The sequence below is a fragment of the Dendronephthya gigantea genome, unplaced genomic scaffold (genome assembly GCF_004324835.1).
Source record: "Dendronephthya gigantea isolate DGI-Jeju-01 unplaced genomic scaffold, DenGig_1.0 000016F, whole genome shotgun sequence".
NCBI classification, from domain to species: domain Eukaryota; kingdom Metazoa; phylum Cnidaria; class Anthozoa; order Malacalcyonacea; family Nephtheidae; genus Dendronephthya; species Dendronephthya gigantea.
In genome coordinates, this window is record NW_021163026.1 from 1,125,751 (window position 1) to 1,150,164 (window position 24,414).

At 37.0% G+C, this 24,414-nt stretch overlaps 4 protein-coding genes across 4 annotated transcripts; 3 read left to right on the plus strand and 1 right to left on the minus strand.

Moving 5' to 3' along the window:
• Window positions 1-48: 48 nt before the first annotated feature.
• LOC114520671 (DNA repair and recombination protein RAD54B-like) lies at window positions 49-8,830 on the plus strand. The gene is made up of 25 exons (XM_028540991.1): window positions 49-285; window positions 361-557; window positions 843-864; window positions 974-995; window positions 1,078-1,132; window positions 1,211-1,298; window positions 1,571-1,676; window positions 1,929-2,080; window positions 2,486-2,640; window positions 2,967-3,014; window positions 3,091-3,172; window positions 3,675-3,755; window positions 4,256-4,405; window positions 4,485-4,541; window positions 4,617-4,671; window positions 5,169-5,275; window positions 5,415-5,487; window positions 5,902-6,119; window positions 6,518-6,676; window positions 7,187-7,313; window positions 7,474-7,580; window positions 7,649-7,714; window positions 7,946-8,062; window positions 8,162-8,242; window positions 8,825-8,830. Exons 1-25 carry the CDS (start codon window positions 127-129, stop codon window positions 8,828-8,830), a joined length of 2,490 nt encoding a protein of 829 aa, XP_028396792.1. The 5' UTR covers window positions 49-126.
• LOC114520387 (cytosolic arginine sensor for mTORC1 subunit 1-like) lies at window positions 8,353-17,484 on the plus strand. The gene is made up of 13 exons (XM_028540633.1): window positions 8,353-8,419; window positions 8,622-8,696; window positions 9,003-9,090; window positions 12,800-12,860; window positions 13,801-13,960; window positions 14,313-14,383; window positions 14,689-14,879; window positions 15,021-15,153; window positions 15,484-15,610; window positions 15,699-15,797; window positions 16,327-16,409; window positions 16,557-16,651; window positions 16,957-17,484. Exons 5-13 carry the CDS (start codon window positions 13,806-13,808, stop codon window positions 17,032-17,034), a joined length of 1,032 nt encoding a protein of 343 aa, XP_028396434.1. The 5' UTR covers window positions 8,353-8,419; window positions 8,622-8,696; window positions 9,003-9,090; window positions 12,800-12,860; window positions 13,801-13,805; the 3' UTR covers window positions 17,035-17,484.
• On the minus strand, window positions 9,199-12,612 carry LOC114520388 (UPF0160 protein MYG1, mitochondrial-like). The gene is made up of 8 exons (XM_028540634.1): window positions 12,495-12,612; window positions 11,853-12,114; window positions 11,325-11,552; window positions 10,936-11,014; window positions 10,457-10,579; window positions 10,179-10,322; window positions 10,017-10,051; window positions 9,199-9,668 (listed from the first exon to the last, which is right to left on the minus strand). The coding sequence occupies exons 2-8, from the start codon at window positions 12,080-12,082 to the stop codon at window positions 9,491-9,493; spliced, it is 1,017 nt and encodes a 338-aa protein (XP_028396435.1). The 5' UTR covers window positions 12,083-12,114; window positions 12,495-12,612; the 3' UTR covers window positions 9,199-9,490.
• A 1,250-nt stretch (window positions 17,485-18,734) lies between the features above and the next one.
• Window positions 18,735-23,848, plus strand: LOC114520617. Its single transcript, XM_028540926.1, has 11 exons — window positions 18,735-18,940; window positions 19,563-19,711; window positions 19,922-20,350; window positions 20,957-21,010; window positions 21,641-21,694; window positions 21,928-22,002; window positions 22,164-22,235; window positions 22,384-22,437; window positions 22,864-22,914; window positions 23,319-23,345; window positions 23,491-23,848. Exons 2-11 carry the CDS (start codon window positions 19,663-19,665, stop codon window positions 23,730-23,732), a joined length of 1,107 nt encoding a protein of 368 aa, XP_028396727.1. The 5' UTR covers window positions 18,735-18,940; window positions 19,563-19,662; the 3' UTR covers window positions 23,733-23,848.
• Window positions 23,849-24,414: the final 566 nt, after the last annotated feature.

Here is a 24,414-nt window from a genome sequence, read left to right on the forward strand (position 1 = left end):
TTCTTGCGGAAAAAAGCGCGCGACTTTTAAAAACAAAATGATCGGATGTATTTTTGTTTAGTAAATTTTTGTACATTTTATATAATTTATCGCTAAAGACCTATCGATATTAACATTGTAAGGGCAATGAGACGTTCCGCAGCTCCTTCGCAAAACCCTAATGGTAAGAAAAGACAGCGAATTTTACCAAATAATGGTTTAGAAAGCGAGGATTCACCTGCCAAAATATTTCGTCAAGATGACTTGGAATCGATCTCTAACAAGCTGTGCACTGAAGACAAGCAGGTATAAAGGAACCCTGTGACTTTCGAGACTTACATCTTTCAAACTGTGGACAAGTGAATATAATTCATTTTGTAGAAAGTTAACAAAGAGAATCAGTGTCTTCCGATGCGACCAAACTCACCAAAGGTCCACATTCCAAAATTTAAGCCAAAGATAAGTTCATTCAGAACTCCAGTGCGAGGCACAGGCCTAACCGTTTCTACCACAGCCAGTGAAACAAAAAATGAAGATAATTCAACCAACGATATCAGCCGTTACTACAATGTTATGTGGTAGGTTCAATATTACATAACCATTGCATTGTTGCAGTATTTAAAATACAAACGGTGATTATGTACATTTAAAACCCCCACCCAATACAGTGGCCCAGTATTAGCATTGAGTTGTGAAAATTCCCCTCCTTCCTCAGGGGGTTTGAAGACTCCTCACCAGAGTTGGGGGTTGTTAATATTTTGAAATGTGATTCCCCAATGATCATTATTTGATTTACAGTAATAATTTGATCCCTACATTACTTTGATTGTAAATAAACATTTTGTTTGTTTTTTTGTATGTAGGTGTAAAATATCAAAGAAAAAGGTTGGTAATTTCACTATAACTTTTCCAAAACATCAGAAAAGTACATTCATAATGGTCAGGTTTTTATAATATAATATGAATTGCTAATAAAGTATAATTTCTTCTTTAGCACAAAACATGGGAAGGAGATGGTATGTATTGTGCATGTGATTGACCTGACCGAAGCAATCACTTGCAAATTGAATGAGGCATGATGTCTGGTCTCATTACTAGGTATTTTGGTGACAAAAGAACGGACAGCAATACTACAAGATACAGAGGGAAAAGAGTTAGTTTCTTTGAAAACATTTCTATTTTATTTCATGTCTCTATAGCCAAGACTTTCATTGACTGCACATATTTCCAGGATTGGAAGGGCCAGAGGTTACAAAGCTGACGAGCTGGCAAAATTTACCGAGGGGCAAACATTATTGATTGGTGGTAAAGAGGTTGAGGTGTGTCTAATGGTAGAACTCCTGAAACATGATAGAATATTCATGACTAAGCTATGGTATTACCAGTGACTGTGATTTATAACCACATATATAACCTGCATGGTCATTCATTATTTTCATTATGAATACCATTTTTGCATAAGTGGTATGGTTATCACCATAACCCATCAATAAAAAACAATCAACTAATGACCATTAACCAGTTTGTGTACTAGCATCTTCACCATCCTCAGTCTAACAAGTACCATAATTATCACTATTTCTTTGAATAGATCACAGGTGAACTACAGAAGGATGTCTACCTGAGTGGTAGATGCTTTCAACAGGGATCTGAGGCCAAAACAACACCGCCCAAGAATTATTCATTCACTAAATCAGGTACCAACCATATTTATAGGTTTAATACTGACCCCACACAGAAAATTAAGTTGTCTGTATGAAAAATAACAAGGGCTAATAATGGCCAGTCATGTCAGAACCTTGCTGGATTGAAGAACAGTTTAGAACTAACAGAGATTGAAAAAAGTTGGTTCAGTTATACTGCACTAGGTCATTGGATAAACCTGCCTCTCAATTCAAACTTCTATGAGATATTTCTCTGAGGTATATATGTTTTTGTGTAATGTTTAGTTGTACCAAAGCCATTTTTGAATCCTCAAAAGGCTGGTTCAACTCCAGGCAACCAAGAACTGTCATCTCTCAATAAAAGAAAGATCACTCCAAGATTTGATCCGCTTGCCCCAGGCGCTTTGGTCATGCCAAGACCTAGTGCAAGTCACCAGGTGAGGGCTGGTCTTCATTTTGTAGTCTAAAGGCTAATTTCCACTCCGGAAAACGAGCAGCGGATCGGATCGGAACGAAAGATAATCCGCGCGTGCGCCGTCTGTTGAAATTTTTGGCTTATATTGATCCGAAAGCGTCCGAGACCGGATAAAAAAAGTTCAAATAGTTTTAACTTTTTTTTATCCAATCCGAAATCACTTTATGGATCGGACCAGCTCGGAAAAAAATCCGATCCGATCCACTGCTCGTTTTCCGGAGTGGAAATTAGCCTTAACTCTAACATATTATCAATAAGTATACTTTTTTGCAAATGCGAAAACATTATGCCAATTGCTCAGTTTACAATTGCCTGTTCTTAGTGTTTTTTTCTCTACAGTTGATATGTCGCGTCTTGTTTCTTACAGTTCGAAAACAACAAGAAAGATTTGAGTGTGATTGATGTCGTCGTGGATCCATACATTTCAAAAATCCTGCGTCCACATCAGCGGGAGGGAGTGACATTTCTATATGAATGTGTGATGGGATTACGATCCTTTGTTGGAAACGGAGCTATTCTGGCGTGAGTTATGCTCGTGTGTTCTTCCTCTAGGAAAAACAGTTTAGAACTGATAGAGCTATCCAGTATAAATAAAGTTAGTTTAGTTTAGGTTTCCTCCTGTAGTAACACTGGATCAATAAGAAATGATCCTTACTGGACCTCTAGGAAGAACAGTTTAGAACTGATAGAGCTATCCAGTATAAATAAAGTTAGTTTAGTTTAGATTTCCACCTGTATTGACACACTGTCACTCGATCAATAAGAGATGATCTATCTGGACCTAATCATATCTATATTTTACCTAAATTAAATTTTATCCTAACCTTATTTTCTTGAATTGTGCCTAGAGATGATATGGGTCTCGGGAAAACTTTGCAGTGTATTTCCCTTGTTTGGTAAGATATTACCGCTTGGTGAATTTCAAACTCTTTGTTTCTTCGAATGAATGCCGTTCAATCTAATAAATTTTAGGACACTTTTTAAGCAAGGAATGTACGGTGGCCAACCGATTGCTAAACGGTTTCTAATAATCACACCTGGAAGTTTAGTTAAGGTTGGTGATTTGTAATCTAAATAAACGCTTTGATAACCAACTATGATATTTGGCCTCAATGGTCGACCGTAAAAGAGCGAGTAGTATGGAGTATCTCCCTGTACGGCCCGAAAAAGCACAGTTAATAAGTTAGTTTAAAGTCAAAAGCCAAAACAAGGACTACCGTCTCAAAATTGTAAAACTTTACGGATTTCATTATTATTAACGTTTCGTTCAACTTCGAGTTTTGTTGTTCCAAAAATTATCTTTATCGTCTAAATAATAAAAAGCATTAGGCGATTTAGGTTCCTATATATCCTTTGACATTTTAACCTTTTAAATCAGTTTTACAAAACAAAAGTTTAAAAAAAATTAACACAAATTTGTCAAAATGTTGAAATTCAAGTTTTCCCGCCAAAACCGAGCTGGCCCGTACAGTAGGTAACAGACCGCTAGAAATTGATTAAAATGCTTGAATCATATTGCGTGATTTTGCACTCATAAAAATAAATGCATTTTCTAGAATTGGGCTGCGGAATTTCGCAAATGGTTGGGAAACGAAAGAATGCCAGTCTACACGGTGAATTCTGAAAAAAAAGTCCAGGTACATGACTATGTGTGTCCGTTGCAATTCAGAAGAACTTGTGTTGTACTGAGTAATTTAGCTTGTAGGTACACCACGTAAGTATTTAATACTGCATTGAAGCTTTCGGTCCGTTAACCCGGGCCTTTATCAGTGCAATTAAAAACAAATTAGGGATAATAATAAGATAAATTAAATAAGATTGGATTGGATTAGATAAAATTAATTTACTTCATTAATTGCACTGATAAGGCCCGGATTAACGGACCGAAAGCTTTGCAGTATTAAATACTTACGTGGTGTACCTACAAGCTAAATTACTTATCGACTGTCACCATGCAAACATACAAGAATATTGTGTTGTACTGTTCGACAAGATTTGATATGGGCTCGTCTGTGTTTGTTTCATCGAACGAGAAAGGATAAACTTAGGCAATTCTATAGTCACTGACCTGTATATATTAAGTGTATATAAAGGTCAGTGGGTATAGCCGTAAGTCTTACAGAAAGTCTCGTCCTAGGAATTCATTCACAGTCCAGTGTTTCCGGCGATGGTTATCAGCTATGAGATGTTTGTCAGATACGTTGAAGATATCAGAAAAATTACATTTGATTTGGTAATCTGCGATGAGGCGCATAGATTGAAAAATGCTGCCATTAAGACTAGCATGGTAAGACCTTTCACATGCAGAGGTAAAAATATGTTTTCACCAACGTTAATGTTCTTAACTTGTGTCGTCTTTATTCCAGCACATCTCAAGTCTCAAGGTGCAGAGAAAGGTCTTGTTAACTGGTACACCTATTCAGGTAAAAAAATAGGCCCGGGTGGTAACTCTGAAAGGGTCTTGCATGGAGGTAACGTTGTTAATTTCACTTTTATAGAACGATCTTACCGAATTTTATTCGCTGGCGGATTTTTGCAACCCTGGAATTTTCGGTCAGTATAGTTAAACCAGACACCATTCAACCATTCATGTAAACTCAGCTTTATTTTGACCCGTTTTTATCCTACTGGTGGAAGATTACATTTTCTTGTCTTTGGCTGTCTAAAGGTTCACACGATCCAATTTTGTTGGATTCAATTCACTTCTGATGGATGTTTTATAGTCTGTTGGCTTGTAATGTATACGAGCAGCAAATCAACTAAAGCTAATGCGGTACTGCTTTATCAATAACAAACTACATTCCATACATCAGAAGTGAATTGGATCCAACAAAGTTGGATCGTGTGAATGGGCATTTATATCTCGTATGTAGAGTAGGCTGTTAGTCTATAGTATCCACTGATCTATTGATACACTGGATGAAGCAACTATGGCTCCCTCTCGAAAACGAAGTCAGAATGAATGCACTTAATTCTGCCCCAATTGAAGAGAATTAATATATCAAGAGACTCCCGGGAAGTCTTTCTAAGTATAATTATTTATTTACCAGGAACACAGGCGTCGTTTCGTCGTGTCTACGAAGAACCGATCGTCCGAGGCAGACAGCCTGGAGCTACGGCAGAAGAAAAGGAGATTGGTGAAAGCCGTGCGTGCGAGGTATGCACGAGGGACCGGGTCGAGCTCATACGGGTCAGATGAGCTTCGTACGTATAATCTGGACTAAGGCTTGAATTGATTGCCCTCTACTTTCATACGTCATTGTTATAATTATACTCCTTCGTCAATCTCCTTGCAGCTCAACAGACTTACAAGTCAGTTCCTTTTGCGGAGAACCTCCGAAATCAACAACAAATATTTGCCCAGAAAAGGTATACATTTGAATGATAACTCATTGCACTATTCAGTTGCGTGTAATTATATGGAGGTCACCGAGCAAACAATAGGTCACTCTTTTGATTTATTATCAATGGGTTTGTTGGCAAAAATCGCGATCTAAACCAGTTATTGTCGATTAATTGATGAGATCATTATGATCAGCATCCCTAAATCATAAAATCCGAACTATAATCTTTAATTCAAACTCTATAATCGTTTTTCTTCTGAGTCAAAAATCCGTTACCTTTCCTATATAAAACATCCAAATATAATCCATTTTCAAAAACCCTAACAGGGTCTCCTCATATAATTGTATTTCATTGTTGATCAGTTCTACGAAGGGTTTCCCAGAATTAATTTTCAAATACACTCATGTATTTTACTACGTATTGACATATCTTCTACAGTTGAGAGCGTGGTGTTCTGTCGTGCAAGCCACTTACAGCTGCAGCTCTATCAACACTTGACATCATCGCGATGGTTCAAGTCCTGTCTCTCATCAAGTTACGCTTCCTCGCTGCACTTGATGTGCATCTCCGCCCTCAAGAAGTTGTGCAATCATCCTTGCTTACTGTATCGTAGGAACGCCACGGAACAGGTTGAAAAACAACATTTGACTGATGCTGTAAGTACGCATTTAGCGATTGAAGACGTTTACGACAACGTGAAAATCATGTGGCCAAATCAGTGGGTGTGGCTCGGTTATAAATTGGTGCATCATCCTATTTTCACGTCGTCTTTGACGGCCTTAAAATTTCTATGCCAAATCATGTTTTTCAAAGCTGCAGTTTCTATACAGCACATCGTTAAGTATTTTTGGTCCGGAAAATTTACATCTGAATTATGTCACATTACATTATATACCTTTAGGCTCCTCTGAAGTCCTCCTTCTCCTATAAATTCCCCTAGTGTTCCCCTTCTCCTAGAAATCCAAGCTTGAGTCCCCCCTGACCATGAGATTCCATACTCCCTTTCATGATAACTATTCCTAATATTTCCTTTATCATCCCCGTTTTTCCTCAGGAGTCACTCTATGATGATCTACAGGCCTACTACCCCCCTGACATTGATCCCAACTCAAGCGACCATTCTGGAAAATTGAAAGTTCTTGATAATCTCCTCGGCAAAATTTGCGCCAACAATCCGGCCGAACGAGTCGTGGTTGTTTCAAATTACACGCAAGTACGTAAAGAAATATGTCTTCGACCAGTCGACTAACGAGTGGTCCTCACACGAGGATATATTAGATTCAGATTTGAGTAGAACTACCGCTCCTCTCGCTGATATATCCCGTTCGTGATTGGTTAATCTTATAGACCTCTCTCATTTGATTGGTTTATGTTGTCTCCTCTCGCTATTTATCCCGCTCGTGATTGGTTAATCTGATAGACTACTCTCATTTGATTGGTTTATGTTCCCTCCTCTCGCTAATCTTTCGCGCTCGTGATTTGTTAATCTGATAAACTACTCTCATTTGATTGGTTTATGTTCCCTCCTTTCGCGCTCGTGATTGGTTAATCTGATAGACTACTCTCATTTGATTGGTTCATGTTCCACCAATGGTTATGGTAGTGAACATCAAATCTGAACCTGGCTATTTCACGGGCGAGTTCTTTTTTTGCTAGTCTAATGAGAACGGTATGTTTTAAAGACAAAATAACTGCCCTTGTTTTGTATTTTCTATGTATGAAGACATTAAATGTGATCCAAGGTCTTTGCCAAAAAAGAGGTTATCGATTTCTTCGTCTTGACGGGCAGACGGCCACAAACGATAGACAGAGTTTGGTTGAGCGTTTTAACAGGAAAGGAAGTCAAGATTGTGAGTATGAATGAATGAGGAATTGCATTACTGGAACCAAATTAGACTCACCAAAAGCCGAGTATAAGCATTCGACAACACAAGCTGAAAAAATGATGTATCGCATGAACGCGGGATATGATCTAAAAAGTATGATACGATTGATAATTTTTCTATGCAGTTGTATTTCTGCTGAGCTCAAAAGCGGGCGGTGTTGGTCTCAATTTAACTGGAGGGTCCATACTACTCCTGTACGATATTGACTGGAATCCTGCCAATGACATTCAGGTAAGATACGTGCTGGAAGACCTTCCTGAGTGATCACAGAAGACAATGCAAACAAATCTGTTTTTTAGGCGATGGCAAGAGTTTGGCGAGACGGACAGAAGAAGACAGTGAAAATATATCGTTTATTGACAACGGTAAACCTCGGAACTCTTTCAACTGTTTTTTTTTTCGGGGTTTAAACTATTTAGTTACGTGCAACCAATGATCCCCACTTCCCTGAATTAATCCATCATCCAATATGGAGGCAATCCATCATTCAATCCAGCTAGGGGTTGTACACCTCCCCCTCCCCTTCCTTGGTAAATCCATCCCTGTTCACAACGAAATCAAATGTTTGGTATTTACGATTCTTTGCAACTTTTCAGGGAACCATAGAGGAGAAGATCTACCAAAGACAGATTAGTAAGCAAGGATTGAGTGGTGCAGTGGCTGACTCGAATATTTCATCCAAGCCACAGGATTTCTCTCGTGAAGACTTAAAGGTAAAGAGAGCACATCGTTGGACTTCAAAATAAATTCGATCACATCCTGTTTTTTGTATAGAATTAATGATATATTGTCGACTTTTTCCGAAAATATAGGATCTTTTTACCCTGCACACGAAGACAACTTGCCTCACTCATGATCTGTTAAATTGCTCCTGTATTGAGACAAGAACGGAGGTAAGAATTGAGTGTTGAAAAGATTTATAACTAGTGTTACATGGAAGACTAAGAAACAAGTTTCTATATAACAATTCACTTGGAAACCGTGTCTCATCACATTCGGTTAGAGCCGACTTTGTTGCTCCCAAAAGGAAATGTCAGTTAGGAGCAAATAGATCACAATCACACACCAAGGTAGGTAACCTATGCTTTCTTAGCAATCAACTGAATTTGATGTAGAAAACAACATCAACGCTAGGAAAAGCACCTTACAACCATTAAACTGCAGAGTTTTCTTTTTACAATTTTAAATTTTGCATTTTTAACATAAAATGCCCTTTCAAGCTGTCATTTTAGGCAGCTAGCTCTTAACGCTCGTTTGCTGATCCCCTTTAAGGACAAAAATTATTCCATGGCTGAATTATTACACTGGAAACACTTTTCAAGACCTATTGAAGATTCTAAACTTGAGGTAAGGACCGTTTTAAACACATAGCAACATTCGTTAAACCAATGTTCTTTCATATGGTAAGGCCCGTTTACACTTGCAATTTTTCGGTTTTTCCTGCTATTTTATGGGCGATATTCTTCTTTTGACAGATGTGAACGAGTAATTAGTTACGAATGTTTTGACTAATAAGAGCTCTTATTTGAACATCAGTTACTAATTCGCTCGTTCACATCTATCAAAAGAAGAAAATCGCAGCAAAAATTTCAAGTGTAAACGGGCCTGTAGAATTTCAGCCTGTCATTACTTCGTGTTTCTCTGTACACGCAGGATGACATACTGAGGTTGTGTGCAGAAGATGTCGACTTTGTTTTTCAAACGGAGACAAACTGACGGGTTGTTTAACAAATTCACAACCGTAAGTTACTTATCTTCACTGATATGCATAGAAAATGTCTGAATCGAAAAATATATCAAATTGGAATTTATATATTTATTTTTTATATAAAAGAAAGTTAATGACAGTGAATGATGTCTGGGATGGAAATAAATTAAATGTCAAATGGTCACTCCCCAGTTGGGCCCATTATCTTGTATATAGTGTTTGTTACTCAACAAAACGATTCCTTCTGATCAATAACAGAATCTTGCTCAAAAACGTTTCACAAGTTTACATGATGTCTATCCAGTGTAGTATTATGAGATCAGTGTACGAACTGATCTCGCACACTTACTGGATAGATCAATCAAAATCAGAGGCCGTAAAAGTTTTATTAGACCATTCCCCACGACGATTGTCATCGCAAATTCTTTCTTGTTTACGACTGTCTCTCACGAGCATGACGTAACGTGACTCTGGCCATCTCCAGCGCACCTTCCTTGCTTTCGTTTCCACCTATAAACCCGGAAGCGTGGACAAAAATACAGCCAGGAATACCACTCAACTTGCTCAGTTCTTCATCGCGAATTCCACGCCATTCTTCCAGAAGACCTAACCTATGATACGCACGATAATGTTCATGGTGGGTGTACAAAACTACGCTCTAAAATCGAAAGGTTTTAAGGGTCTTAATTTCCAGTGGAAGTCTTACATGAGTTACATCTTAATCTACATCCAGTGAAGTATCACTGATCTAGCTTCACATGGCTTCACGATCATAAACAAACACTAACCACGCTCGGTCTTATACCAGCTGCCTCTGTAGCCTAGTCGCAATGCGTCAATACGCATTTTTCTCAGCCGTTCCTGGCTTGAATTTGAGATGCTTATGATTGACCCTTAGGCCTAAACCCCTTTAAAAACTATGTGTGAGCATTATCGGAATAATATCATCAAGATTTTACCTGTTTTCAAAGGATTTCAGCGTGACAGAAACGCACTAAAGTACATCAAAGGAGAGAAATGATAAAACTCGAGGCTAAATTAGTAAATATGAATGATACCAGACTTGCATAGAGTGAAATTTAGAAGTTACTATCGCAACTGAAAGAACTATTTCGACCAACCTGGATCCTCCATTTTCCATTCTGGTCTATGAACAATGCAAACTTGATTGGTGTATCAACTTTGAGTTTCTCTTCCAGGGTGAATAAATGATCTTTCCAAGGACAGATATCTTTGATGAATATTATCTCACCACTCGGGTCAACCTGAGATATAGGAAATCTCAGATAAAACTGAATTATTTTGCATGCATATCCTGGCCAAAACAAAACGATTCTATTTCGTTGATATGAACTTTCACGAACATATTGGTAAAAACTAAAATGCTTTGTTTTTTTACCTCGTATCTTTTCTCTATTGCCTTCTGCACAATCATCCTCGCAGGAAGCCAAACGTCTTTAAAATAACTCACAGTCTCCAAAAACTCTTCCCCAACCATTTTCATCGCTTTCGCAAAACCAGCCTGTTGTTGGTTTAATTTGGAAGTGAAGACATTACATGTTGTTGGAAAACTGAATGTGGGAATGTTCAGGAACTGCTACAAAATGCCGCTCAAAACGGCAGCTTTCGGTTTTTTCGTAACAGTTCTGAAACACTGCGCAATCGCCAAAAAGTGTGTTTTAAACTTTTGTTTCTCGTAACTTGAATCGAATTTCAGGAACATGAAATATTTCTGGTTTCCTGGACTTAGGAAATGTTTCCTATTCTGGATTTGATAAGAAACATTTCCTCTTCCAGGCCCAGGAAAACAAATTTTGTTTCAAAAAACGATGTTTTTATGCACCCTAGGCAAACTGGGTTAAGACGTCTTTGGTATACCTCCGAGTCCTGACTTTCGTCATTCCATTTTGGATTTAGTGAACCAACTCTTGAACTTATATTCGTTGAAATAGAATATCTGAAAAGTGAAAACAAATCGAGTGATTTAAATACACAAACAAAAAAGGTGATCATTACTTTTTCAAGACATTCTGTTTTTTTATTGAAACAACTTCTAAGAATGATACTGTTGTCGAGTATATATTTTAATTTGCTTTCATTTCACACTATTTAATAGTCCCAACTTCATTTTAGTACACAGAATAGAGCAATTAGTTTCAAATATCCAGTCAAGATTAGTTTTCAACTTTCATAATTTAATTGTTTAAAAATATATCAATATCTATCTCAGACCCTCATGTAGAGTAGTATACATTTCCTCAAGTTACCTTGGTTCACCATCGAACTGGTTGACGCCATTATCAATCGCATCAATTTCTTGAACGAAATTTTCATACACCTTTGCGTAAATTAAGTCAACAGTTGGGTCATCTTTTTCCCTCTTCATTAACTGTGATATAATATCTTTGCCAAAATGAAGGTAGACTAGACCTGCACTGCTCAACTTGATGTTCCATTTCATACCAGCCAAAGAGTTCATGGTTCCTGTGAAACTCCTAAAGAACAGTGTTATATAGCCAGTGAAAAATGACAGTTATCATATCAGAATCAGTAACTGGTGGTTACTCTAAGAAAAACGTCTATCTGGGGCCAGTTGTATAAAACTCTTTTAATTAACTACATTTAGCATAGTTAAATCCTAGTTAACTCAGAAATACAACTCTTATTGGCCAATTCTATCCTTAACTACAGTTAAAAGTTAACTAGTATTTTTTACAACTGGCTCCAGACCTACACCTTCCCCAAGAAGTAGTAATTTGTAATTAAATTTGTGATCTTATGTTGTATGTATATACCTCTGGTGGTGGTCATATCTATGAGATGACGGCTCATACTTTCCACCAACATCAACAACAATGTCACAAGTCTTTAAAAGATTTTCTTCCCGCGTCCTCAAGATCTCTGCATCCCTGTATTCCGGTAGCAACTTCAGCATGCAACAGGCCAACACTTCATCACAATGAAATGTTCCGTTATGAGTGCCTATGATCTTGCCAGGATTCACCCTCTTTGCTTGGGATGCCATCAAGGCTATGAACGACTGCCTTGGAATAGGCCCTATTTTAAATGTTTCTTTTAGTACTATGAAGCAACACTGGTTTATACCATAAAGAAACTGATAATAATTTACATACATGGTGGCTTATGGTTGGCTCTGCAGTTTCATATTCACTTATGAAAGTTCACATATACACTTTCATATTCAGATATGAAAATAGCTGCGTATCTGACAGCGTACAAATTGGGAAATAACTCCGCTTCTTTCCATGCAATAGACTTCTCTCTGCATGTCATTTTTCACCAATACATTTGTGAGAAGACAGAGAAGTGTACAAATTCACAAAATGTAAACACAAGCCATGGCGCCATGCGTACCATGAATGGGTATAAAACCGTAGATCTGACGGTCATATATATTTAGCAAAATTTCAACAAACCTTTCACAAATGCCTTAGAAATAAAAGCTGCAATTTTTATAATTTTTCACAGTAAGTCGAGACAAAAATGAGATACTTCGCAGCACATGTTTCGCACAATTCCTACAGGCTACAGCTCCGGAACTCCCTCCTGAAAATCTTAAATATTAAATACGGGGGTTAGAACTTTACCCCGATAAAGTGTTTTTCCCAGCATAACATGTGCATAAATTTTTAATGCCCGTGATCCCGATAAGATCAAAAACAACAGAAATCTCGGCCAAGAAAGATCGGAAAGATTACTGCCGTTTTGTTCTTGCCTTTAGAAAGGTTTTCTCGCATCGTTTGTCTTGGTTTTGTGGAGAATTCAAGCAAGATTAACGTGAGGTTTGTAACAGACATATCGAACGTTCGACAATTCTCAGATTTTGTTGTTACTTTGATATAAATAGAAATAATGGTTTCCGTGAAGTTTGTTTGGGTGAGCTTCGAGCCTTCGAGTTGTAGGGGAATGTAGATTGTTGCATAAAATAGTGTTTTATTGCATGAAATAGTGTATATTACGAGAAAAATATATTATGAGTTGAAGTGTGTCGAACTGATTTTCGTGTGTTTGTTTTCGCAAATTACTAACGGTTTTTAGGGAATAATTTGTACAGTCAAAGTGTCTTAGAATAGAATGAGCCTGTTCTTTGGAATATTAAGATATTGGTCTTTCAATCGTTGCTACTGATAGCGCCTGGCAATGCTGACTGCAAAACTAATGTCCTTTGCAGCATAAATACCTTCTCCCCGGTTGCAATTTGCAAGTATAATTTGACTGCGACACACCATTGCCCAGCATGTGTTTTGCCCAATTTTGTCAGATCCAATTCACGTTCTGTCATATGAAATGTAGTCTGTTGATTGATAAAGCATTACTACATTAGCTTTAGTTGATGTCTATATATTCATCACAAGTCAATACACTGTACAAAACATTTATCAGAAGTGAATTGGATCAGGTGAACAGACTCTCGGAGCAGCTGGTGGAACTGATTAACTGACAAACCTAAACCATCTGTGACCTTGTCAGACTACAGTGATCATAACTCTTTACCCAAGTTTGTCCAAACAGTAAATGAGTTCCTATTATATAAATCAAGCTAATATAGCATTGCCCTAAGCATCTTCATAACACAAGCTTGCTTGCTTAATAATTACAGGACATGTGTAAGAATTATTGAGCAAGCAGAATTATTGATTAATCATAGTACTGATCCAAGAATCGTCCTAATATACCTGGTGTACATGATGTTGTTTTTCTATGTTTCTCTTTGATTGATAGAATTTATGGCTACAGAGAATGGGAGAACTGAGAGAAATATTGACACAAGATTGGAACTTCACATTCTGCAATACACTTTGAGAATGGCAACAATTACAAAAGATCAAATTGCAAATTATACTCATTATCTCATCAAAATTGCCCTGTTACCTGACTCTAGGTAAGTTACTTGGATTATTGTACAGGGTGTATCAAACAAATTTGAATTCAAATTTGACAGACTGCTGTATATAAAATACTACAGTAAATGATATAATTTTTGTATGGCAATAAAGACTAGCCTATTAGGTTTTCAATTATATCTTCAATTGAAAGAAATAAATACTTAACAATGGTATAAAAATCAGCCAATTTTGTCACATATATTCTGCATAAATGCGCACAAAATTTGGATTCGAATTTTTTTTATGCACATTGTATAAACCCAATAGACCTTCCTCATAATGATGTCAAACATGGAAAGCCAGTTCTGACATTTTACAAATTCATGAATGCAATGTCTTCTTTCCTAGGCCTGGGTTTTTCAGCTTTACTGAAACAAAGGAGGACTATTCTATAACATTGGAAGAAAAAGCATTTCAAGGTAGGCAAATCAATTTCTGAGAAAATAAATAGGTGAAATTGGGTTAGTAGAACTATATTGTGTGCCACTGATGGTACTTTAATCATGTTTTGAAGGTGTGTAATTGAAATGAAAATTAAAGCTCAGCAAATAATTTTGTACATATTTTTCATGTCTAGTTTGAATTCATTTGCTGGGCTTTTCATTTTCATATTTTAATTATGCCTGATTTAACATTTTTTGGGTAAAAAATTCATTACATTTCACCCCTCAAAGTTCCATATTTTTGTGTCAAGCTTACAGGTACTATCACCTAATTCCTTTAGAGCTTCCTAAAAGTTCTGGCCTCTCTTGTTCGGATTGTTTATGGAACGTTCTTACAGTGTCTGCTGGTGCTATGGACTGCACAGGATATGCCATGGGGATAAGCAAGATAGTTAACTCAATCATTGTCCCATTAGCTGACAATGGTGTTTCTCTTTTTTGCATGTCAACATATCAAGGAGACTTCATCTTGGTAAATACAACAACATTCACTATTTTCACCTAAAACTGTTTTTAGTTTTCACAAGATAAAGCAGTCAACCAATCACTCAAATCACTTACAGTGTAATATATAAACACATATAATGCAAAATGGCTGTGTATTGTTGTGTAGGTAAAGCAACAGGATTTGGCAAATGCCATTCGTTGTTTGAGTGGAAAATTTAAAATATTTGATGAAGCTGGTTATCACAATCTTGCCCCGGGAATGAAGTGTTTTGAATCACGTGTGGATGAACATCAATCAGGTGACATGAAATTTTGTTATGCAAAACGATAATTTTATGATAAAGATTAAAGAGTTTTCAAACAAATTACTTCTAAAGAAATAAGTTTAGTTTAGTTTAATTTAGTTTAGTTTAGTTTAGTTTAGTTTAGTTTAGTTTAGTTTAGTTTAACTTCTGTAGTAACACTGCATCATTGAGAGGTGATCTTTTACAGGACCTCCAGGAAGAATTAGTGAAGTTTTAGTTCAGTTTTCAACGGCTCAAATTTAATATAGCTATACATCGCGAATTTAAATTAAGCTACTTTGTTTGTAATATTTGAATAAATGAAGATCGTTTTTTCTTAATAAGATCGCCAAAGTCACCCGTTGATTCATTCCACCACCAGCCCTTTGAACCAATTCCACGTTATCAGTCTGAACAGTCAGCATTTTCAGTCCCTAATACCAACTCTTATTGATCTCATGTTTTACTCGAGGTAAACGATTTTTATCGAATTAGCTTCTTCAAATGAATCAGGTCCTGCAGGCGGATATTTCTTTCAAACTTCACGCACAATTTTATAGATCACGCACTCCGCCATCTGAGGGATACGAAACGTTTTTCCATTTCTCTTTGGTTGACGGAGATCTGTCAGTCGTTCTGGATGATAAAGATTTAGCGAGGTGAGTCCAGGTTTAGTATTTAAAGGTAGATTATCTCTTGATTATCTCGTGGGTAACAATTCATGATTCAGTAAATCCTAAATACACGAATTTAATCCTTGAGATTAGGTTAGGATTGGGATTAGATTAAGGATTTCGGTTGAACATAAACCAGTGAACTGTAATATCAACTGGAACGCTAATTCCTATAGTTCCGCGAGTTTTTGACCCTGTTTCTCGTTCAATTGTTATAAAAATTAGCAAATGATTGTATTTTACATAGTTCTAGACATTCCTAGATAATTACTCTTTACGTCTGTCCTAAACGTTTAAAAACCACATTCAAATTTGGCCTCAAAGATGGCCGCCAAGTTCCAGGTTTTATTACAGCTCATTGCCATAAACCTTATCTGAAAGCTAATCCTAACCCAAATCCTAACCTAAACTCAAAAGTTTAACCCGTGTATTTAGGATTTACTGGACATGGGATTATTACGATCTCGTGTGTAGCCAGTTATCCTTCAAACTTCTTTAATGTTATTTTCTTCAGAATACCGAGTAACTATTTCTACACCAGTTCGTCTCGGGAGCAATGGAGGATCATTAAAATCGGAGAATATCCACTGGGATTTGGTAAGTTTCATAACTGGTGTATCACCACTGATCTGACATTTCACTGGATACAGCAACTACATGCAGGGTGGAAAACATATACGAATCCAGATATCCTGATAGCTGTATATCAACTTGTTTATTGACCTACTGGCAATTTTTTTACAGACGAGTACGGGGTGGTCGCTCAGATTGCTGAACCGCTAGTGGAGGCAAAAATAACCACCTTTTACATAAGTTCGTGTCATCTTGGAAACACATTGGTATGTAACAGGAGGAAGTATTTATATATTTTATACTCACCGTATTAAAAAAGTTAGTTTAGTTTAGGCGTCCTCCTGTAGTAACACTGGATCAATAAGAGATGATCCTTACTGGACCTCTAGGAAGAACAGTTTAGAACTGATAGAGCTATCCAGTATAAAAAAAGTTAGTTTAGTTTAGGTTTCCTCCTGTAGTAACACTGGATCAATAAGAGATGATCCTTACTGGACCTCTAGGAAGAACAGTTTAGGAATGATTCTAGATTAGAACTGATCCCAGTAGTAACTGGACTGGTTAATCATAGGTTCCAGAAGAGGACCTCGTCTACGCACTGGATATACTAAATCAACGCAGGAAACAGGCGCAGGTCGCTGACAATTGAACCCTTCCCACCCGCATGCAGGTAAGACGTATAATTACCTGACTGAAATAGGACGTGTGCTGCCTTCCCAGAATGCACCGTGTATCACGCGCGATCAAGAACACGTCTAACTGCGAGATATCAAAGACGTTAACAGAGTTACTGACGTAGAGGTTTCAAAATGCAATGCACGAAGATTTGAAAAGCAAGGGCTTGACATGCACTGATGATATAAAGTACTTTTCTGCATTCCAGTTAGTCGTGAATGTCGTGAACATGTCAAGGTGGCTGATGTGATAGAATATCTCTATGTGTGTGCTGTCAACAATGACCGATTTGAATGCAGAAATAAAGACAAACTTATACATCCGGACTATTTCTCATCGGTGAAAATGACTTGTTCACGACAGTTACTATATTGAGTAGAAACCAGGCCAAAGGCTGGGGAAAGACCTATGGAGTATAGAAAGACTATATGTTTCGTCGGAACCAAGACGACCGGTTAGCAAGTAATCTCAGACATTAAACCAAAGAAGTCTCGCAAATCGCATTATAAATTATATAATAACAATTCGATCTAAATAGAGCAAATTAATACAAAGAAATATTAAAGTAAACATGCATATAAGCCTATAAATGTTCGCACGTGTGGCGTATAAATTACCCATACAATGCATAAATTCTGCGTAAACAAACTAGAATATAAAGTCAATGTCTTACTTCTGTGGCGAGATCCTTTAGCTGTCTATTTCATCGTTTATCGTTCAGGTTAGCCCGTCTTTCTTTCATTTACTTATTTAACAAAACATGCGTTATATTTACACCTTTTCCGTCTCGCTGTGCGTCTATATGCTAATGCTATGATTGCTATTTGATACCTAATATTGTCATCATAGTTTCAAAGTTCAATTATAATGAGTTCCATTCGTGTCTACGCACGTGTATATAAACTGTCAATCCACTATATTAGTCAGATTTAGTATAGTTTAGTAGTAAAACAAGTCTGTATATTATTGTGAGTATATTTATAGCTTTATAACAGTATATTTATTCAGCTGGGAGTATGTATTTGTACAACAAAAATTTTTTTTACCCATTCTTGACTGGCAAAGAAAGCCGCAAAGGAATTGGTAATGATCATCAAAACCCCATCCTCGTTCCCAGGTTTTCCACGTACTCCCAAATCCACTACCATCAACCACAAATCCACAATTACTACATTACAGTCCAGTGCAATGCCCAGTGTCCCTCTCTTTCCCTTGGATACGAAATCAGTCTGCCACTTTTATCAATCCAGCTTAGCTCAATGTGACAGTTCAGTGGTAACACAAGGTCAATGATATACATTACTGAACAGATAGTACACTCAAGATTCGTGCCCTTACACCGTCTTCACAGTTAACTTTCGTCACCTCAAATTCATGTAACATCGCACGAATCAGTTAAGATAATGAATTTAGTCCAAACCGCTTATATCCTGTGAATGAAAATTACATATTCTGGTGTCATAATTCATTTAATATCCAAATTGGACTGACCAGTCTTTTCCTGGCTGTTATATTCCAGTACAGGTGTATGAATCGTTTCTATATAATATATGATGCTTCTCTGAGGGCATTCTTTTTCCTTTTAAAAGCTCAATTTGTATTTTGTTGTTGAGAAACGAAGCGTGTGTTTAATTAATTGCCTAATTGATTTGTTTTAAGCTCTGCCATTATATATATAGCTGTCGCAAAAACATCGAATGATTGGCCAAATCTATCATGCGCTAGCTATGCCACTTAGGCAGCTGCGAAATTATTGGAAGCAAGATCAACAAGGATAATATCCCCATTTGTGAATTTGCAATATTTGTCCCGGCCATGACATTACGGATTTTTGTGTTGTAAAACGCGAAAAGGACGATGCTTATTTAACATATATCCAGGTAAAAACGTTTCCAAATTTTCGTGAGATCAGAAATTTAGGCATGCATGCAAGTTGGCCGAACGAATGGATAATTAAGATATATTAAAATTGATTTTCGCGAAAAATAATAACGGCTCTTTGAGTTCGATCGATGGATAGGATGTTTCCGTGATATTAACAGAAACTGAGTAATATAATAATCTGTGTGTAACCATCTAAAGAAATCTTGCATCAACAGTTTCGTCAACTACCATGGTGATTGCCTGCACATGTAGTATCGCGATCTATAATTATAATAATCTTCTATAGCGGGGGGTTTTAATACTTAAAGTTATTCAATTTATCGAATAGCTAACATGAAATGACAGAATGAAAAGAAATGCCCAATTTATTGAATCAGAATTATCGAATATTCGTCGAGTTATATCAGTTTATTTTTATATCTATAGTAATATAAATTTTTTATAAAATTTCGAAAAAAATTAAAACAGAGTTTATATTATCATTTGATTTTGCGCCACCGGTAACGGTTTTAGATACCCTGGCTCTATATAACGAGAATATTGTCTTGTTCCAAACGTCAGAATACAAAAAAAATTACTACGATAGTTACTACGATATATAAGTTTACCGATTTTTAGGTTAATAACCACGGAGAGTTGAACATATTTAGACACTTCACAGACGAGTACTGGTGCGAGTGGAGAAACAAGTGGAAATTGGATTGACAACGACAGGAAAATGAACTTTTGTCTGCTCTTAGTTGTATTTTATCTTGTAAAGCATTATGGTAAGTGTGATGATATTTTTCCCAGTCGACAAGACGGGACCATGCATATTTTTTATAAACAGCTAGCTTTAACTTTCATACTCCAAAGAAGAGCAATATATAGTTTTCGGTTTTCATGCACTATTCTGTCCCGGGCAATCGTAGCCGTTTACTTCCTGGTTTTTCTCATGTAAAGTTCCATAATAGCATTTTTTTGTTTACTTTTTAAAGAGATCGCTGGGTATGGCATATCGGTAAGCATAACAACAGACAACTACGGTAGTTTAATCACCAATACTGGCGAGGAACGTACTGTTAATGGCGACTGGCAAACGTATGAGCATTTTACCTTACGTGGTGATACCAAAACTGTGACAATAAAAGCCCGTAATCCAGGCGAAGTTGGTGGAATACTTGCCTCATTCAACAATAGCGTGGTCACAGATACTTCATGGGAATGTGCCGATATGAAAGGTTGCGAAAGCTCGTGTGCTCAACCCGGATGGGAACAAGCCGTTGCGTACGGGAGAAATGATGATCCGACGACGATATGGTATACCACTAATGGTAATAAAACTGTTGATAAGATTTCATCAGATGCACAATGGATTTGGGTAAGGGATGAATTGGCAACGAAAGTGTGGTGCAGAAAGACCTTCGGTAGGTTGGATGCCAATTTAAAACCCGGCAGCACATGCATGTGCCCTTATACATCTGGGGCCGGTTGTATACGAAATCGTGGATCGCGCTATCCACCGGATAGTTATTTTTCAACCGTTCTAAAAATGCTCGACAAGCGATAAAATTTCATCTTTGGAACCAACAATTATTAAAAAGGATCCTCAATTTAGGAACACTAAGGTTTAATCAAAGTTATAGCAACGGCGGGCGATTTTAAAGCGATTGAAAAAACCACTATCCGGTGGATAGCGATATCCGGCTTTCGTGTACAACCGGCTCCACATGATTGGAAGATGTCAAAAAATGATTTAATTTTGTCTGTAAGAAGTTCTACAAATGAGCAATATTTTGTTAGTTAGCTGTCAAAAGCTAAAGAAAGGCAAAGGATGTGTAATAGAATTTATACTAAATGGGGTATAACATATTTTTCGGATCACTGACAAATATTATAGTGTAAATTGTCACACAGTGCTAACATTGATACTTGACAGATAGCTCTTCTTAAAGACAAAGACATATCACAGTTGAACAATCAAATATACATGTGAACATTAAAAATTTATATTTTTATCCATGCATTTCCAGACAATCCGACTACATCAAGTCAATTACAGACGAAAAAATCTGTCCACAATACAGGTAAGAAGAGAATATATGGCCGCCGGCCATATTGCAAGGTTCTTCAAAATGACAAGATGCTACAGTATCAGTTCGACTACACTTCTTGTAGTTTTTTAAAATTGCATAGTGTCATGAATACTGTTAAAAATTTTATGTATTGTGAAGTGATTTTTTATCCGCAAATTCAAGATGGCTTTAAAATAGAGCCGAAAAACTTAAGCCCTGGTCAAACGAGAATGATAGTTGATGAGAGTTGAGAAGCGAGAGTTCACACGAGAGTTTTCCAAACTCTCAATGCGACAGTCAAACGAGAATGAGAGTTGATGAGAGTGCACGAGAGTGTATGAGAGTTCGCGGTCAAACGCCAGCGAGAGTTGCAACTCTCATCAACTCTCATCAACTATCATTCTCGTTTGACCAGGGCTTTATACAGTTTAGCCTGTGCATGTCTTGTTTGAATTATATAGATATATCGACTCTAAAGATGCCTTGTCTTATCGAAATTGTTTTCCACTTTAGTTCTTTAAATTCTTGGCTAGCATGTGCATGGGTTTTTTTGTCGACATCAAGGAACTAGTGACTCGCGAGTTTATAAACCTTCATCTGTACATGCATGATTAAACAATTTATATATAATTGTCTTTGCAGAACCTCCTCTGGCTCTGACGAGTCAATCTCAAACATCTGGACATAATACAGACGGTAAGATTGCTCAATATTTCGTGAGTTAGTATGGTAAGATTGCATTATATATTGCATAAATAGATATACAACGCTTTACGATATACAAATCTGGTACACTTTTTATACCAGGTTTTTATACCTAGTAGAATCAATCCGTCCATGAACAGTAAACTAAACTATATACTGAGTTAAGGACCTCCTATATTGAAAGTCTAGACCCCCTACTTTTTCAATTTATTCTATATTTTTAGTACAAGGTACGTTGTCCCACAGTACAGAAAAACTCGACAACAATCGTTTTTCACAAACATCAAGACACGATACAGGTACAGTAGATAAAAAAACAAGATTTTTAATGCATGCATCAAGTACTTCGTGGGGTTTAATCCCGTTATAGGAACAATAAAATCATTTATATAATTATATTTCAATATTGTTTGAAGCTTAAATCGAAATAACTTTGTGAACATTTCAAATTTCCCTAAAGCGACCTCAACCTCTACGTTGAGTCCAGTTCCAACCCAAACAACTTCACATAGCCATGGTGCGACCTTGCAAGGTAATAATGATATGAAAATATATTCTTTATTGGATTCCATTGTTTATATTAACGTTCATTTGATTGTCCCAGTAAAGTTTTAACATTGTTTCAATTAAGTTGAACTAAAACAATTTTAGGGACTAAACTTCTCTGATTGTCCTCGTAGCATTTCGTTCTTTGAGTCGACTTCAAACGCAAACAACGACTCTACATGGTAAAGGTAAATGGATTTTGTTAAGATATAGAGTCTTTATACCTCGTGGATCGTAGTTTAACCCGGGCCGTTCTGAAGGGGATGGGGGGGGGTTGGGTTGAGGGTGCCGCGCCTCCCAAGTTCGTTCCGATGATTATCAATAATCAAACATCAAGCATGTCTGAGTAGAGTGGAATACACTTAAATAACAAGTTTAGGGTTTTTGTTGAGACTTTTAGTCTTATGGAAAATTTTGTTTGTCAAATAAAAACACATGAGAGCAAAGTACACCCTTAGTTCCACCCAATCCTGCTTGGGGACGTTAATTACATTAATTAATAAACATACCACATGTGATACAGTTTAACATTGCCTTAAGCCTAAGGTTAAAGTGCTTAACCAATACAATTTGAGAACATTTCAGTCGAAAACAATTTACGATTTCTACTGTAGCATCGCCTTCGCTGAGTCAACTACCAATGCCAACGACTTCACATAGTCGAGGTAAGAATATGTGTATATATATTGTCTACTTTTAATCCTCACAGAGGTCACAATATTGTCCATTCGTTTGCCCAGAGTTGCAAAAAGAGTTCAACCTTCCTTCGGTAGGATTTTAAGCTTTGAAAACCTCAAAATGACGTTACGTCACTGAGTCAAGTGACAACCAGCATTTGGTTTTTTGGTACATGCATGTGATCAATTGAGTGTTCAACTTTGAACCTTCCTCACAAACCTCATTCAAAGCAAACCTTCCTCCGGATGGTACCCGCGTACCCGCAGCTTTTTTACAACTCTGCGTTTGCCCCACTGACCTATATATACTAGATAGGTCAGTGGTATAGTATAGTAAATAGGTCAGTGGTTTACCCCTTATGAAATCTCGATATTTTTCATTATATTCCCAGCAATTCCTCCATCTTCTTCTCGGACAGGTATGTACTACATTATCATGTGTAATCAATGCAACAAACCGTAGTGTACCCCTTTGCACCCTACTACCACCACCTACCCTTAATATTCGTCTTTGAAGATGCCACGTAGTAGTAGATATAATTCAATGAAAGTTTTTTTCTTTAGCTTGTGTGAGCATGAGTACAACTCGTGTCGAGAATCATAAACTCGAAGGCTTTGTTTTCAATGAATTTCGCGTCAAGAATGTTGCAGATTGCGCCATGAAGTGTTTTGCCGAGATTCACTGTTTCTCGTTCAATTTCATTCCCGCGACAATGAGTTGTGAACTCAATAATTCAGCTCAACGCTTGGGCTCTAAAAATCTCAAAGCAACTCCTGACGTGAACTATTTTTACAGAAATTTGTGATGAACAAACGCGTGCAAGCCTCGTAAGCCGTGTTGATAAACAGAATTTCTATATTCATTTTTTTTATACAGAGTGCATCAAAATTTTTACTGGGCCTCCAGAAAGAACAGTTTAGATCTGAATCCTTACTGGACCTCTAGGAAGCTTAGAACTGATAAAGCTATCCAGTATAAATAACGTTAGTTTAGTTTAGGTTCCTCCTGTAGTAACACTGGATCAATAAGAGATGATCCTTACTGGACCTCTAGGAAGAACAGTTTAGAACTAATAAAACTATCCAGTATTAATAAAGTTAATTTAGTGTAGGTTTCCTCCTGTAGTAACACTGGATCAATAAGAGATGATCCTTACAGGACCTCTACGAAGAACAGCTTAGAACTGATAGAGCTATATGTATTTTTTGACAAGCCTATATATTATATAGGCACAGTAATACATCACAGCGTCAACGTCATGTTAAATTAATTTACTCTGGATCTCTCCGAGGAAATTAAAATCTATTTGACAATGTGTTGTTTGGTTATCAAAAAAAAAACTAAAAACTCGATTTCTTTCGTTTGCAACGACATGTTTCCCAAAGCGAAATGAACATTCTCTACCGCGGGCATGCTGCATGCATGTAACTGTATTTCATCTCCCAGTGAAATGAAATTGAATTCCCATATGACACTTCGTAATAAAT